General features: G+C 39.1%; 1 protein-coding gene across 1 annotated transcript; it reads left to right on the top strand.

Moving 5' to 3' along the window:
• Nucleotides 1–1,226: 1,226 nt before the first annotated feature.
• LOC120804269 (aquaporin-4) lies at nucleotides 1,227–10,389 on the top strand. Its single transcript, XM_040153616.1, has 6 exons — nucleotides 1,227–1,241; nucleotides 1,830–2,021; nucleotides 2,952–3,113; nucleotides 3,251–3,415; nucleotides 9,051–9,131; nucleotides 10,174–10,389. The coding sequence occupies exons 1-6, from the start codon at nucleotides 1,227–1,229 to the stop codon at nucleotides 10,387–10,389; spliced, it is 831 nt and encodes a 276-aa protein (XP_040009550.1).
• Nucleotides 10,390–16,029: the final 5,640 nt, after the last annotated feature.

The following is a 16,029-nucleotide window of genomic DNA, read 5'->3' as shown; positions in this document are numbered from 1 at the left end:
AGCTACATGAGGCCGTACAATACTTCGAATACTTAGTAGTAGAATCAATTAGTTATTTTGGTTTTTTAATGAGGTTAGTTAACATTAAAAAAATTTATATAATAAACCAGAGAAAAATATAGGCAAAATAAAATGATGTAAACACTTGTTTACTCTAGTTTGAAGTTTGCATATACTATTCCTCGATACTATTCCATTTCATACCCACTCTTTGGGCACTTTACTTTACTGCAATAGAATACAACGCACTTGCCACAAATTCTACATTTAGAAAGATCATAATGTTTAGTTTTTGCGGACACAATCAGGGAGGAGTTAATTCAGCTATATGCTTAGCACCGAAGTCGCAGTTAGTGGTGGTGTTGTTGTAATGGACTGCATTATATTTGTTTCTAATATTCTTCCCCATATTCTTCGTGTTTGTAAGTGCTGTGGAGAAAATATTAGAAACATGTCTTAACATAATACAGTGCAGTTCAACACCACTGCATCCTAGAACCTAAATAATAAACACATAGTTAAAATAATACAATCAAAGCTGAACAATTTCCTTTGTTGTTTCTTTGGCCTCTTTAGAGCTGTGAATTTTGTGTCATATTTATCAAAAAAAAACTATTTGACAGGCAACATTTGAAGCTGACAACTGCTACAGACTGGCATTTAACTTTAACCATAAATGGCCCTGTGCTTACAGTTGTGATCAAGTTATTTCAGTCATTTTCCATAAGTGGTTGTATTATTTTGTGTCCTCGCTGCAATGCGTCAACCAGCTATGTGTCTGATTTTTATCCAGACATCGTGCAACCCTCCGAAGTGGACACAATCACTTCAGTTTGAAGGTGAGTGAAAGGCTCCACTTAGTTTCCTGAAGATGTATTAAATTGCTCAAGGTCAGTTTAATCTGTTCGAGGAAAATCAGGAGGATACGGTGTCATACATACAAGCTCCGAGAGGCATTTTTCAAGGGCTTGCACTGGGTAAGGTTTGCGCACAGGAAGACTTGACAGGACCTGAGGTGTGGGGTAAGGAGAAGGTGAGGAGAGAGAGAGAGACCAAGGGGGAGGAGGCTGCTCTCATCAAAGGATCTCTCCGACTCTACAAGTTAATGAGAGATGTGGCAGAGACCCTGAAACCCTCAGACCCCGCCAGCTACACACAGGCAGACGGCCAGACGGAGCTACAGAGAAAAAAAAACCCCTGTGGACAACATACCCCCCGAGTTTAAAATGACGTGGCGTGAGGTAAACATCTTATCTTATCGCATTGCTGTTTAAATTCCTCATGATTTCCATTTACAGGACACGGGTTCTTGACTATCCTGAAACAAAAAAGGGAAATGTATTCGCTCAACATCACTTTCACCAAGGAGTGGGTTATTTTATGTGTGTGTGTTTGATGGCAGTTTGAACTGCTGCAGCAAAGGCAGCACTTTGTTAGTTCTTTGGTCAGATGGTTACAACATGTTATGATTTAGGGAGAATCCATGCATTTGTGATCAAGACAGAATTAAACAGAATGAGTTAAAGGGTTGAAATACATGTTACTGACACAACGTTGAGATAGTTAGATATTGATACACTAAGTTGTCTATGTCTCATTTAATGTTTGTAAGACCACCTGTGTCAGTTTTTATAGCTTCTGATGGCAGGGGAGAGCTTGTCTTAAGATACACAGCCTTTAATAGGCTCTGTGACTATAAAAAGTATTTGACTTTATCACAAAGTTTTAATCATCGAACCCAGCGCTATTTGAGATTTGAGCGGGATTCCGGTTTCTAGAGTGGACTAAATAATAGCCATCTTTGTTTATGTCGCTTTTTTTTCGAGGAGCTACGGAGTCGGCAGTTCTGGCGAGCCGTGCTGGCAGAGCTGCTCGGCACCCTGGTGCTAGTGAGTGCCGTGCTGGGTGCCTCTGTGCCAGGCCCTGGGGAGGCCTCTGTGGGACCCCTGTACCCAGCTGTGGCGGTGGGTGTGGTGATTGTTGCACTGGGACACTGTTTTGGAGAAATAAGTGGGGCACAGGTGAACGTCTTATTGATATTAAAATTTTATTTTGCCTTTTTCTGATTGACCTAAGCGTGATTGAAACTCTTTGTCGGTGGTAACAAAGCAGTTGTCAGTGGTGGAAGAAGTGCTCTGAGCCTTTACTGAAGTAGAAGTACCAATACCACCAAGTAAAAATACTTCCTTACAAATAAAAGTCCTGCATATAAAAAGTTATTCGAGTGAAGTAAAAAGTATTATCAACTAAATGAGCTTAAAGTATCAAAAGTAAAAGTACTTGTTCTTGAAAATGGGCCCCTGTTGCTGATACAATATTATATTTAACATTAATAGCTTTATCTTTGTGAGGTAGTTTAGTTCGGTGGTTTCCAACCCAGGGTTGAGCCCCTCCAAAGGGTCACAAAATAAATCTGAGGGGTTGTGAGATGATGAATGGGATATGAAAGATGAAATTTACATTTATTTTTTGGTATTTTCTCTAATCTTTGCCTATTTTTAAAAAAAAAATTGGATAATTTGACCTCTTTGGGCCATGAACAGTTATTTAAATGGAACCATCTGAGAAGTTTAGAGGGGAAATGTCTCTTTGTTGGAGCAGCTAACAACTCATAAACATCTGAAACATGACAAGGGGAAACAAGCAGACACTGCTCTTTTTGTAAGGGGTCACAAGTCACAAAGGATCTGTAATAATACACTGTTTTTAAAAGCTCATAATATGTTTTTTCATATAAAATCTTAACGTGTACTGTAACTAGTTAATACAGCTGTCGGATGACTATAGTGGGTAGTAGACGAAAAAAGACATACTCAACTACAAGTACCTCAGAATTGTAGATAAGTACGGTACCTGAGTAGATGTACTTAGTTACTCTCCACCACTGGCAGTTGTTGAGTTTTTGTGTAAATTAATTGTTTTTTAAGCCTGTGATTGTGCTCTCTGACCAGGTGAACCCTGCAGTGACTCTGTCTCTATTGGCCACTCGGAGGCTGGATGTTCTCAGGGCCCTTGTTTATATCACTGCACAGTGTCTAGGGGCCTCTTTAGGAGCCGGAGCCCTCTACCTGGCCCTGTCGCTGAAAACCACTGCAGACCACTTTGTCAACAGGGTCAGTTCTCAAAATATAAATGTGTCACCTTTTAAAGTGTGAGAGACATGACATCTTTGCAGGATTTTCTTGTCTTTTTTTTTTTAACTTGTCCTGCTCCTCTTCCTCTCTCTTTGCGCATCTTCCACATCACTCAGGTGCCTATAGAGCTGAATGCAGCCCAGGCGCTGGGCATAGAGGTTTTGTGCACCTTCCAGATGGTGTTCACTGTGTTCGCAGTGGAGGAACAGCGACGGAGGGAGAGCCCTGAACCAGGAAACTTAGCCATTGGATTAGCACACACTGCTGGGGTGTTAATAGGGGTAAGATGAGCACTCATACAGATTTAGGTTATTTTCTGTCAGAAAAAATTGACTCAGTGTTAATTTATCAACAGCTTAGTTTTGGTGTCACAAGTTGTTGATTTCCAGTTGTACTTATTTTTATCTTTCCAGTTGTATTGACATTTTTACTCCCAATGCCCCCATGCACAACACTGCCCTGACACCAAAGCCTTTGCTACTCTGTTAGCAGGGTGGCTGAAATTTGCTTTGAAGAAAGAGTGTTTGCATTCGTAGATGTTGACACTTATCATCTACTTATTACTTTCAGCATGGTGTGCATGGTTTTGCTTAAAGTAGAATTACCACCTTGCGGTTGCATACCTCCGCCAACCAGTCAAATTGCAGGAAAGATGGTCACAATGTCCTCTTCTGTTCCTGAGTTCTGGTGTTGAATAATGGTTACAGTGACCATGACCTTTGACCTTTGACCACCAAATTCTAATCAGTTCATCCTTGAGTCCAAGTGAACGTTTGTGTCAAATTTTGAGAAATTCCCTCAAGGTGTTTCTGAGACATTGTGTTCACAAGAAAGGGACGGATGGACGGATGGACAGATGGACGGGCGGACGGACGGACGGGCATCCTAAAAACATAATGCCTCCGCCCACGGCTGTCGCTGACACAGACGCTTTAAATCACACAAAACAAACATTGATCGTGACTTTTCCTCACACAGATAAAGACACAGAAAACAAGGCTTTCTGAAGAGTTTTAACTCAAATGTGATTCATGCTGGAAAGTGTGCTATTAACCTAACAATGTTTCTAAAAAAAAAAAAAAAAAAAAACTCAGTTTGAGGAGTTAAATGAACCGTTAGTTGTAAATGTAGTCAACTCACGCACTGTATAAGTTCTGAGATGGTTCCACAATTAAAAGACACAAGTTAACAGAACCTTCTCACGTAATGAGTAACAGTTGGAAACTCTCCAATCGAAGCAAGAGACAGGGTTGCCACACATGCTGATAATTTATATTTCTAAGTCCTAACAATTTATAATCCTTATTTATGCCAAAGAAAACAAGTTGGCATTTTTATAGATAACATGATGACTACATGGTCAAGACTACTGTAACGCCGAAAGTACGACTTTTTTGGCGATCCTGAGTCTCTAACCAATATACCTGTGATATTAGTATTTACTTAAGTTAACATTCGTTTTCATCACTCAGTCCAAAGACATGCAGGTCAGGTGAACTGGTGCCGGTACCATGAAGCACATCCAACTTAGTCTGGCTCCCTTTGGCTTACCCCCGCCCCACTAGGCCCAACAGTGGTGATCCTGGATAACGAGTATCACGAAGCTGGTTATCAGCTGGCTCGGTTAACTCTGGATTTTCCAATTCAGCTACAAGCATGTTCATGTGAAAGAGGTGTTGTTAAGCACAAGCGACATTTGTTCGAACACTAGAAATCAAGCAGAGATTGAGGAGAGGAGAGAGGAGGAGAAAAGTAGTTTGCGTCTGGTGACACGTCTGACTCAACTGTTGAGATTTATAATCATGGGAAATATTTAACAGTGTATGGCTTATATTTTTTCATGAAAGACGACAGAGGGTTTAATTTTTATTTCTAACTGTCATCATCACAAGAGCCATGTCGTTACATTCTGAGGTGCGGTGATGGAATAAGACTGTAAAAGCATCAACAATGTCAAGAATCCTGCGGAGAATGAAAGAAACTTAGAGCTTTTAAAATGCAGTCACAATAATCATTATTTATTTAGTGTTGAAGTCCACCCCTCAGTTTGTTGGAAGCTCTGTTTTAAAACCAGAGTGGACAAACTGAAAGCCTGGAACAGCAACATTTTTTACTGATCTATAAAAAAAAAATCTGTTGTTCTTTTTTCCTTGTCACTTAATTGTAAAGTCAGTTACTATTCACAGTTAGGTACATAAGTATTTGGACAGTGACACAATTTTAAAAATTTTGCGTCCGTACACCACCGCAGGGGATTTGAAAAGAAGTCATCAAGATGTGATTGAAGTGTAGACTTTCAGCTTTTATTCGAGGGATTTCCCAAAAATATCACTTGTTCAGGAATTACAGCTATTTTTATACATAGTCCCTCATTTTCAGAGGCTCAAAGGTAATTGAACAATTAACTGACAATTAGTTTCATGGCCAGGTGGGACCTATTCCAATTTTTATTTCATGACAAATTAAACATAAAAGTTCTGGAGGTCATTCCAGGTGTTGAATTTGAATTTAGTAGCTGTTCATGGGAATTCTCAACATGCGGTCCAATGAGGTGTCGATGCAAGTGAGGAAGTTCATCATTAGGCGGAAAAAACAAAACAAACCTATCAGACAGATGGCAGAAACTTTAGGGCTTGCCAAATCAACAGTTTGGTACATTCTTAAATAGAAGTTATGAACTAGTGAGCTCAGCAACACCAAAAGGTCTGAAAGACCTAAGTAGACAACTAAAGTGGATGATCACAGAATTTTTTCCCTTCATGACGTCCAGCCAGGTCAAGAACACTCTCGAGGAGGTAGGCGTATCATTGTCAAAATCTACAATCAAGAGATGCCTTCATGAATGTAAATACAGAGGGTTTACAACAAGGTACAAACCACTGGACAGAAAGGCCAGATTAGACTTTGGCAGAAAACATCTAAAAAAGCCCGCCCAGTTCTGGAACAAGATTCTTTGGACAGATGAAACTAAAATTAACTTGTACCACAGTGGTGGGAAAAGAAGAGTATGGAGAAGGAAAGGAACGGCTCATGATCCAAAGCATACCACATCATCTGTCAAACATGGTGGAGGTAGTGTTATGGCATGGGCATGTATATCTGCCATATATCTGGGTCACTGGTGTTTATGATGATGTGAAGTAGCTGCTGATAGTAGTAGCAGGATGAATTCTGAAGTGTATAGGGCTATATGATCTTGTCAGATTCAGCCAAATGCTGCAAAACTGATGATGCTTCACAGTACAGATGGATAATGACCCCAAATATACTGTGAAAGCAACCCAAGGCTAAGAAATGGAATATTCTTCAATGGCCAAGTCAGTCACCTGACCCCAGCCCAGTTGAGCGGGCTTTTCACTTCCTGAAGACAAAACTGAGGGTAGAAAGTCCCACCAACAAGCAGCAACTGAAGGATGGCTGCAGTAAAGGCCTGGCAAAGCATCTCAAGGGGGGAAACTCAGCATTTGCTGATGTTCATGGGTTCCAGACTTCAGGCAGTCATTGACTGCAAAGGATTCTCATCCAAGTATTGAAATTATTCCTCATGTTTATAATTGTTTTGGCTTGTCCAATTACTTTTGAGCCTCTGAAAATGAGGGACTATGTATAAAAATGGCTGTAATTCCTAAATGATTGATGTGATGTTTTTGTCAAACCCCTTGAATTAAAGCTGAAAGTCTCCATGTCAATCACATCTCGATGGCTTTGTTTCAAATCCATTGTGGTGGTGTACAGAGGCAAAAATGACAACAACTATGTCACTGTCCAAGTACTTATGTACCTAACTGTATGTCCCTGTCAGGATCCTGTATGAACGATGACTGTGCATTCAATTGATCCGATCGGTCAGTAGTTGGGCGGTTCACAGGTTTTGTTCTTTTTATAACTGTTGACGGTTTGTCATGAGTCTGGATTTTTTTGGTTCTTTGAAGCTGGTTTAAAAGTTATCTGGAACTGTTGTCAGTGCAACAATTGCTCAAGGCCAATCCTGCAAAAAGTGAAGCTTTATTGACAGTTAGATGGATCAGGACCAAGACGGTTTAGGGTGAATCCCATGCGTATATATAATATATGTAAATATATTAATAATTAATATATTGATATTAATGAAAAGAAAAATGGATCCAGAACATATCGTATTGAGTATTTATATGGGAATTTATCATTTGAACACTTAATCCAATTAAATGATTAACTGCAGAACTAACTTTGTGAAAATTGTTCATACAATAAAAGTCTAATTTTTAAGACATTTTAAAAAAATTTCATTTTCAGAGCAAGCTTATCACTTGAAAATCTCTCACATGTCCTCACCATTCATACACCAACACCACTCGTAGCCTGACCACATTCACTGGTAATATCTAATTTAACTGCGATGACAGTGTGGTAAAATTGCGGCGCACAATATAGAAGAAATGACTCCCTACACACCTGCCTCATGTAACTGCAACCCCATGATCAACTCTGGACTCAGCCAATCATATGAATACTAATCATGGCTTCAACTCTCTATTACCATGCCTTAATTTGAAGTACGAGTACAAGATCATTAAGTCTAGGATTAACAAATCAATCCCCAAACTTCATTCAAAGAACCAAATTAGCTGGATGAGAAGTAACAGCATCATTTTAGGCTTATAATAGCATTTTAGCCGGAATTAGATATGCCACATCTGAAGAACAGGGCTCCGGAGCAGGTTAGCTGTCCAACATAGGTTACCATGGTGATCTACCCTGGTTCAAAGTGAGCCAGCTTCGTGATACCGGAAAACCTGAGTTAAGCCCAAAGATACCCAGCCAACACGATAATTTCACTTTGTGTGCAAGCCCCTGGACCCAGGTGTGAGACGATGTTTGTCTCTGATTCACTGGTAATCTCTGCAGGGTATTTCCACATATCTCTAAACAGGAATAAGTGAATGAGTAAATCACAAGTTCCACGACACTTAACATAAAAACAAATGGAAAACAGAGATAAACATACTCTACATGTAGAATGGTACAAAATATATATAACAGAGTGTAGTACCACTAATACACCAGTAGAGAGAGAGTTCAGCTGGGACAATCTAAACCACATCAGAAGCAGACTGCTAATCAAACAGCAACGTTGTCCCAGCAATTTCTGGGACAATTTAAATGAAACCATTAAAGACATTATCAGATATTCATTCCAAACCAGTGTGATGTACCTAGGGCTATACAACGAGAGATAAATACCGGGCAAACATTTTGTTTATAGCCAGTAAAAAATAAAAAGTAAAGCTGATCCTCCAGGAGCAATGGTTAGGGAAAGATTGTTTGGGAAATTTATTTTATATATATATATATCTATATATATATAGATATAGATATAGATTATATAGATATGTATATAGATAAATAGATAGATAGATAAATATACATTGAATATATACTCCATTCAGCCACAACATTAAAACTGGTTACCTGGTTTCAACGGTGTGGCTGATCAGTGTATATACTTTGAAAAAGTGGTAGGCACTCAAGGATACTTTCAAAAATAATGCCATGAATAGTTTTTATCTATCTGTTAACTTCATACAAAGTGAAGGAAACAGAAAAAAAAACTAAATCAAATCAGTATTTGTTGTGACCACCCTTTGCCTTAAAACAGCAACAGTTCTCCACGGTACACTTTACATGGTTTTTCAAGTTACTTGGCAGGTAGGTTGTTCCAAGCATCTTTGAGAACTTGCCACAGTTTTTCTGTGGGATTGGGCTGTCTCAGTGTCTTCAGTCTCTTCATGTAATCCCAGACTGACTCATTAATGTAGAGATCAGGGCTCTGCGGGGGCCAGACCATCTGCTGCAGGAGTCCTTGTTCTTCTTACTGCTTTAGATAGTTCTTGATGCCTCCCTGATGGATTTGTGTATGTGTTGTTTTTATGTCAGGCACGGTTCTCTGGTGCGAGTATGAATCCTGCACGTTCTCTGGGTCCAGCCATCATCACTGGCTTCTGGGAAAACCACTGGGTGAGAGAAAAATCCAAAATCCAAACCTGTCTCCATGGTAGCACTCATCCAACTGTCCAGTACGACTGTTTTATAGACCGATGATCCACAACATTAAAACCAGTTTCCGGTTTTAATATGGCTGAATGGTGTATACACACACACACACATACACACACCTATATATATATATATAGGTGTGTGTGTGTGTGTGTATGTGTTTGTGTGTACAGTGGCATGAAAAGGTTTGGGCAGCCCCCGTCAAAATTTCTTTTACTGTGCAAAGTTAAGTGCGTAAAGGAAAACTGACTTCCGAAAGACATGAAGTTAAAGAAGCCACATTTCTTTGATATTTTAAGCAAGATTACTTTTTTATTTTCATCTTTAACAGTTTCAAGAATAAAACTACATTTACACTACTTTTACATTACGCTGATCATCCACAACATTACTGGCTTTTACATCATGCCTGAATATGCCTATAAAGGTATATTTACTGTTGACCCCCCCCTTAGAATTTTATTCCTGGCAGATTGGAGAAGAATTTTTAAATAGATAAAATTTATATAAAGTATAACTGAAAAGTTGACTGAATTTTTCGGCTGCTGGTCTGAATTTTTCTGAGGGTGGTGAGGGGTGCGAAGGGATGACTCATGACCGCACTATTTCCAAAATCCTAAAAATTGCCCTGGATGAAATAATGTTACACTGTGAAACAGCATGTTCATTCATTTTAAACAGATTTAGGATAACACTGGAGGTCTAGGGAATACCTATGGAATAAGGTATACCAGGTTTTTGCTACGCAGACAACACTTGATAGAAGGATCAATTTATGGTTTTGGTCTGTTCAAGGGATTTGCTGACAATAAGGTAAAAATTTTAAATATAACTAAACTTATTAATTGTATTCCTCAAATGTAAAACCCAGCTGATAGTCAGGTTATACTATGTTTTCAGGCCCTCCTGATAAACTGGAAACGGGATAAACTGAAAGCATTTCTCTGTCCATACACATCTCTTATATCTAATTATAACATGTATTTCTTTTGCTCACCTGCAGGTTTATTGGATCGGACCAGTGGTCGGTGCTGTACTTGCTGGAGTGTCCAACGAGTTCTTCTTTGCGTGCAGCGCCTCTCGCCAGAAGCTGGTGGCGTGCCTGACCTGTAAGGATATCGAGATTGTGGAGACGGCCAGTATGACGGGATCATCACTGTCCACGGTCACACAGAACGCCATGAGAGCCAAACAGGCCAACAAACAAGAGAACAACTGAGGACGCATGCATTAACAAAAAAAACAAAACAAAAAAAAACCAAACAAACAAACAATAGAAACACATACATTCTGCAGTTTTACAGTGATTTTTATGAAAATGCATAGTGTACAGCTCATGTCACAATCATGTAGATCAGGCTTGACAGTGGTGGGGACCAAAGAAGAGAGAGAAGACGTGAATACTGGAAGGTTAAACTTCTCACATATGAAAACTCCATATTTGATTAATGATATGTTTAATGATATGTTTCATATAGAAAATGATACAGTGGCTGCCAATAAGGGGGTCACTGTACAGTGGCAAGAAAAAGTAAGTGAGCCCTTTGGAATTATCTGCGTTTATTTATAAATTTGTCATAAATATATGTTCAGATTTTCATCTAAAATAAAAATGTTCTCAAGGGGAAAAAAAAACCATCACTGTCACCGGGAAAATGTTCTGTAGACTGATGAGACTAAGGTTGAATTGTTTGGGAAGAACACGCAGGGCAATGTTTGGCATGAAAAGTGCTCTGCAGACCAACATGAAAACATCATCCCGACAGTGAGGTATGGTGGAGGGAGCCTCATGATTTGGGGCTGCTTTGCTACCTCAGGGACTGCACAGCTCACCATCATATAGGGGAAAATGAATTCCCAGGTTTATCAAGGTAACTTACAGGACAACATCTGTCCACCATCTGAAGCTCAGTAGAAGTTGGGTGATGCAGCAGGACAATGACCCTGAACATCAAAGTAAATCTACTACAGTATAACTACAAGAAAGGAAAATCTGCTTTTTAGAGTGGCCCAGTCAGAACGAAGGCCTAAACCCAATAGAGCTGAAACAGTTCTGCAGGGAAAATTGGTCCAAAATTCCTCCTGAACTTTGTGCAGGTCGGATCCACTGCTACCGAAAAAACTGGTTTGAAGATTACTACTGCCAAAGGAGGTTTTCGACCAGTTATTAAATCCAGGGGCTCACTTACTTTTTCCACCAGCGCTGTGAATGGGTGTGTTCAATAAAGACGTGGAGGATTATAATAGTTTGTGTGTTATTAGCTTGAGCACATTGTGTTTGTTTATACTTGTGACTTAGACAAAGATCGGATCACATTTTATGACCAATCAATACAGAGAACCGGGTCATTCCAAAGGGATTTTTCTAGCTACTGTACATTCAATATAAACCTCACTCTGAGTTTTAAAACACCTTATGATGAATTTGAGGTCCTGATGAAGAAATACTTACATTCAAGGCAGCTGTAGCTCATGAGGCAGAGCAACTGCACAACTGTCTATTAACGTTAAATATTTCTGATGTGATCCGTGGGTCCTCCTGTTAAAGTGTCATGTTAAATTGTCCTTGAGCAAGACACTGAACCACCAAATGCTCCTAATACGTGTATGTAGAAAAAACAAATGTAGGGCTGTAACTATCATTTCCATCAATGATTAATCTACCGTTTATTTTCTCAATTAACCAGTTGATCATAATTTTCAATACAATGTGAGATAAAGGTGAAAATGGTGAATGGTAAGATGTGAGTAAATAATAATGGTGAAGCCCATTCTAATTTCCCAGAGCCTAAAATGACGTATCCAGATCTCTTGTTTTGTCCAAACAAAGTCAGCCTAAAAAAAAACGTTATTTACAGTTTACACTGATATAAAACAAAGAAAAGCAGCAAATCATCACATTTTAGAAGCCGGAACCTCCAAATGTTTTGCTTGAGAAAAGATAAACAAACGGATTATCAGTCTGTTTTGATAACCTATTATTCATTTGAGTCATGATTATTGATTATCGATGAACAGAGTAATTGTCCGTTGATCAACTAATCGATTAACTACCTAATTGTTTCAGCACTATAAAAATGTATGGTTGGACAAAATAGTCTGCCAAATGATTATAGCGTAAACATTTTCTCCATTACAAGTAAAAGGCCATAATTCTAAAAGTCGGAAAATCTTAGCAGTAAAATGTACTCGTGTCAGAAACAAAAGTACTAATAGTGAAGAATGGTTCCTGTCCTGAGTGTTAAATTATTGATGTATTAACATAGAAAAACCACAAACTGGAAATTGTGTTGGGGATTGTACCACTTTCAGGTTAGTTGAAGGATTAGTCAATATTTTGAGGATACAAGATTTCAACCGATTCAAAAACCATTTAAAAAAAAAAAAGATGTATTTTATTAGTTGAATGTGGAATCAGACTAGGTTAGCTACAACTGTCACAGAAATATGGTAGAGTAAAAAGTACAATATTTCAATATAAACTGTGTAGTTACGTAGTTAATGTAGTTACATCCCAACTTCCAATGACCTGTAACTTCAGAGAGAAAAAAACTATTTTTTTTTCACACTTTTTTTCACTGCAGACATTTTGACCTATTACAGTAGGAAAAGCACAGGTGTAGATAATAAAATGAATGATGCTGAATTCAGCTTAGCTGATTTGGTTTCATGGTCCAGGTATTGTTAATTCTACGCTGAATATAACAGAGCCATCATTCATGTTATTAGTAGTATTAGTTGCCCTTGCCACTACTGTAACAAGTCAAAATGTCTGCTGTGAAAAAGGTCTGTTGAAGGAATACACATGCCTCTTTTAACATTGTCTAACAGGCAGTCTGTCATTAAGCAGAAAGGGCTTTTTTTCAGAGGTTCTGAAAAGGTTCTGATTATATTTTAGTAACACAATATATCACCTTATGTATATTATAATAGTGTATTAAAATATAAGATTTCTACCGTAAAACAACCATATTTTATATGTTTGGTCACTGGTAAGCTAACTACATACATGTGATGGAGTGAAAAGTACAAAGTTTCCCTGTAAAATATAGTGTAGAAAATATTGAAGTAAAAAAACAACCCTTAAAAGCAAGAAACTGTAACTTTTGCTGAATAACAGCAAGTGTTGCCACAAGTGACACTTAACATGACTACAATCAATATTTTTATGATAATAATGTAGGCTATCAAGTGACAATATGATATAATATAAATATAAAAACAAGGTGACAATGTGAAAGATGTCCCATGTAGTGATGAACCTACAGAGAATTATCACCTGAATCTGCAGCTCCCCTCAGCTTTAAACTGTTTTATAGTCAGTTTCAGCTGTTTGTCTGTCCAGCCCGCAACTCTACCGTTTACCCTCTCAGTGTCCTTGCATTGAAACACTACCAGCACTTCCTGGAGGTTTCTTAATGTTTAAAAAAAAAAAATCTGGCTGAAATGAGTTTGCTTCCCTGGTTATTTTTACTGCACATGTGGAGAGAAGCTGCATTTTAAGGGGCTGAATGTGACCCTTGAGGTCCCGAGTGCCTGTCATTAGTGTATGTAGAAGTGTAGCCAATATTGTGAGATCCAGTATTGTTACTTTCACATTTGCACATCATTAGAACATATAATGGAAACTCATTGAAATCCTGCTGAAAAACAACCTTATGTTTACCATTTTCGGCTGCATCCCCTGTTTGCGAATGCTTTGAAATGCTAAAGAGGTCCTTTCCCAGCACTGCAGGTTCAATGATGCTCTCAATCGGCCCAACATCTCTCTCATGTCTGTGCCTGTTAGCATTTGTCTCTTCTCCGAGGGCTCCTATTCACAAACAAATGGACCTTCATACCTCCGTAATGGCTCTACAGAAAGAACACCTTCAGTGGAAATAAGCTTTGTAATTTGAAAAGGACACGAGTGGACTTGTGTGCGTACATGCATGTTTAGGTGTATGGGAGACACCACCTTCTGCTTTCATGAAACCTTCTTTCATATTTGCATGTTTTTGGGATAAGTTGCCATATTTGTCTTGTCTTAAAATATATTTTAAAGGGTCAGTTCACTCAACTTCATAGAAATAACTACAAAATAACCCCACATTTTCTCAATGTCTTTTGGTATTTGGCCATGCAGATGGATTTGGTTTAGCAATATTCATCTCTGAGATTTCTGCCTCCACCCCAGTACACTCAATACACCCAGTGGTAAGTGAGAACATATGTTTTTTTTTAAAAATGATTTGGATGAACTGACCCTTCAAAATGAATATTTGAACCCTATATTTATTGCATATTAATATTAAAATTTGAGGTAAAACATATGTATACAATTATATGTATATTGTAGACTATGATCAGGATTTGACAGCATTTCTAAAATAAAACCATGTTAGCAATCATTATCACCATAGCAGCATAATTTGAATACACACACACTCAAAGATGAACACAGTGATCTACAATAAACTACACACACACACACACACACACACACACACACACACACACACACACACACACACACACACACACACACAGAAACACACATAACATGCACAATAGCTATAACTGCCACAGTGCTGCCAGCATTTTGCATTGTGTGTGTTCTTTCTAACATGTATAAAAGAGAGTTAAAACGGCAAGCACAGCGTTCTGCTTTCATCACCCCTACCCCCCTCACCTCCCTGAACAGTGATGGCTCTCGACTGGTCAGCGCGATGCCCCGGTGCTTCTCAGTAACCCCAACGTCCCCCCACATCCCTGCTGCACTAATGCACCTCTCCCTTTACCCAGCTCCACACACACAGGGAAAATTCAGGGCTCTGTTTGCCTCCTGCAACACACACAAGCGCATACACACACACACACAGACACACACACTCTCACACATTGCAAACCTCTGCCAAGCACCTCCTAGAAGCCCCTGTCACAACAGACGACACAGTCCACTGTGTTATGTAAATAACTGTTGGTTCGTTGCTCGTGCCTCTCTGTTTTTCCACACTTTCATTTTCTGTTTTCCCTTTGCATTGCTTTTTTTCTCCTTTGCACACATTTGCCAGATTTACCTGTTCTTCACCTAGTCATGTCTTCAAAACATGGCGTTGGCCGTGCAGCAGCGCCAATGAAGGCTCTGAGCTCCGAGGCAATACCACGTTCAGGTTTTAGTTGTTGGTAATTGCAGGCCTCAGCAATGACCCCTGCCACCTGAAAGAGACTTCTCTTTACCTCCTCTTAAAGATAACTGATTATCATCAACAGTGGCTGGTTTCATCGGAGTGGTTGGTGTCTCCAGAACAGTAAACAGAAGCAATAAATGTGATCTTGAACTTAAGCCACAGCTTTTGCATTTAGGCGTAGCATTAGCATCTCAGAGTTAAGACCATTCTCTGCTAGCTGTTGCTTCTGTTCCTGGATTTAATATGTATTTTTGTCTTGTCTCTGTCCATACGTTGCCCACATGCTTGTTACAGACAATGGTTTCACAGGGTCAGGCATTTCAGTGTATGGGTCAGTTCAGCGCTGTTAGCTTTGGGCACTTCCGTCCGGGGCCCCAACTGTATTATCTGCATGTGTGTATATGTGTGTGTGTTGTGTGCATGTCTTTGTGCATGCATGTGTGGTTTCTGTCCTTGTCCATCAGCATTTGTGTCCCCTGATTATGACAGTTATGATATGTCAACAGATGACATATGCCCCAAAGAAAACTTTATCCTCTCAGCTCCTGCTGCTCTTTGGCTTGGCTGTTTCTCCTAGTTTCCCACTCTTTCCCTTGAATATAAGGTACAATCCTTCCTTTGGACTCTTTCTCTTACCTCCCCTTAAATGTCTTTCATGGATTTCCACTCTTTCTTGCTTTATCTGTTTC

The sequence above is a fragment of the Xiphias gladius genome, chromosome 18 (assembly GCF_016859285.1).
Source record: "Xiphias gladius isolate SHS-SW01 ecotype Sanya breed wild chromosome 18, ASM1685928v1, whole genome shotgun sequence".
Lineage (NCBI taxonomy): Eukaryota > Metazoa > Chordata > Actinopteri > Istiophoriformes > Xiphiidae > Xiphias > Xiphias gladius.
This window is presented reverse-complemented; position numbering and strand designations above follow the sequence as displayed.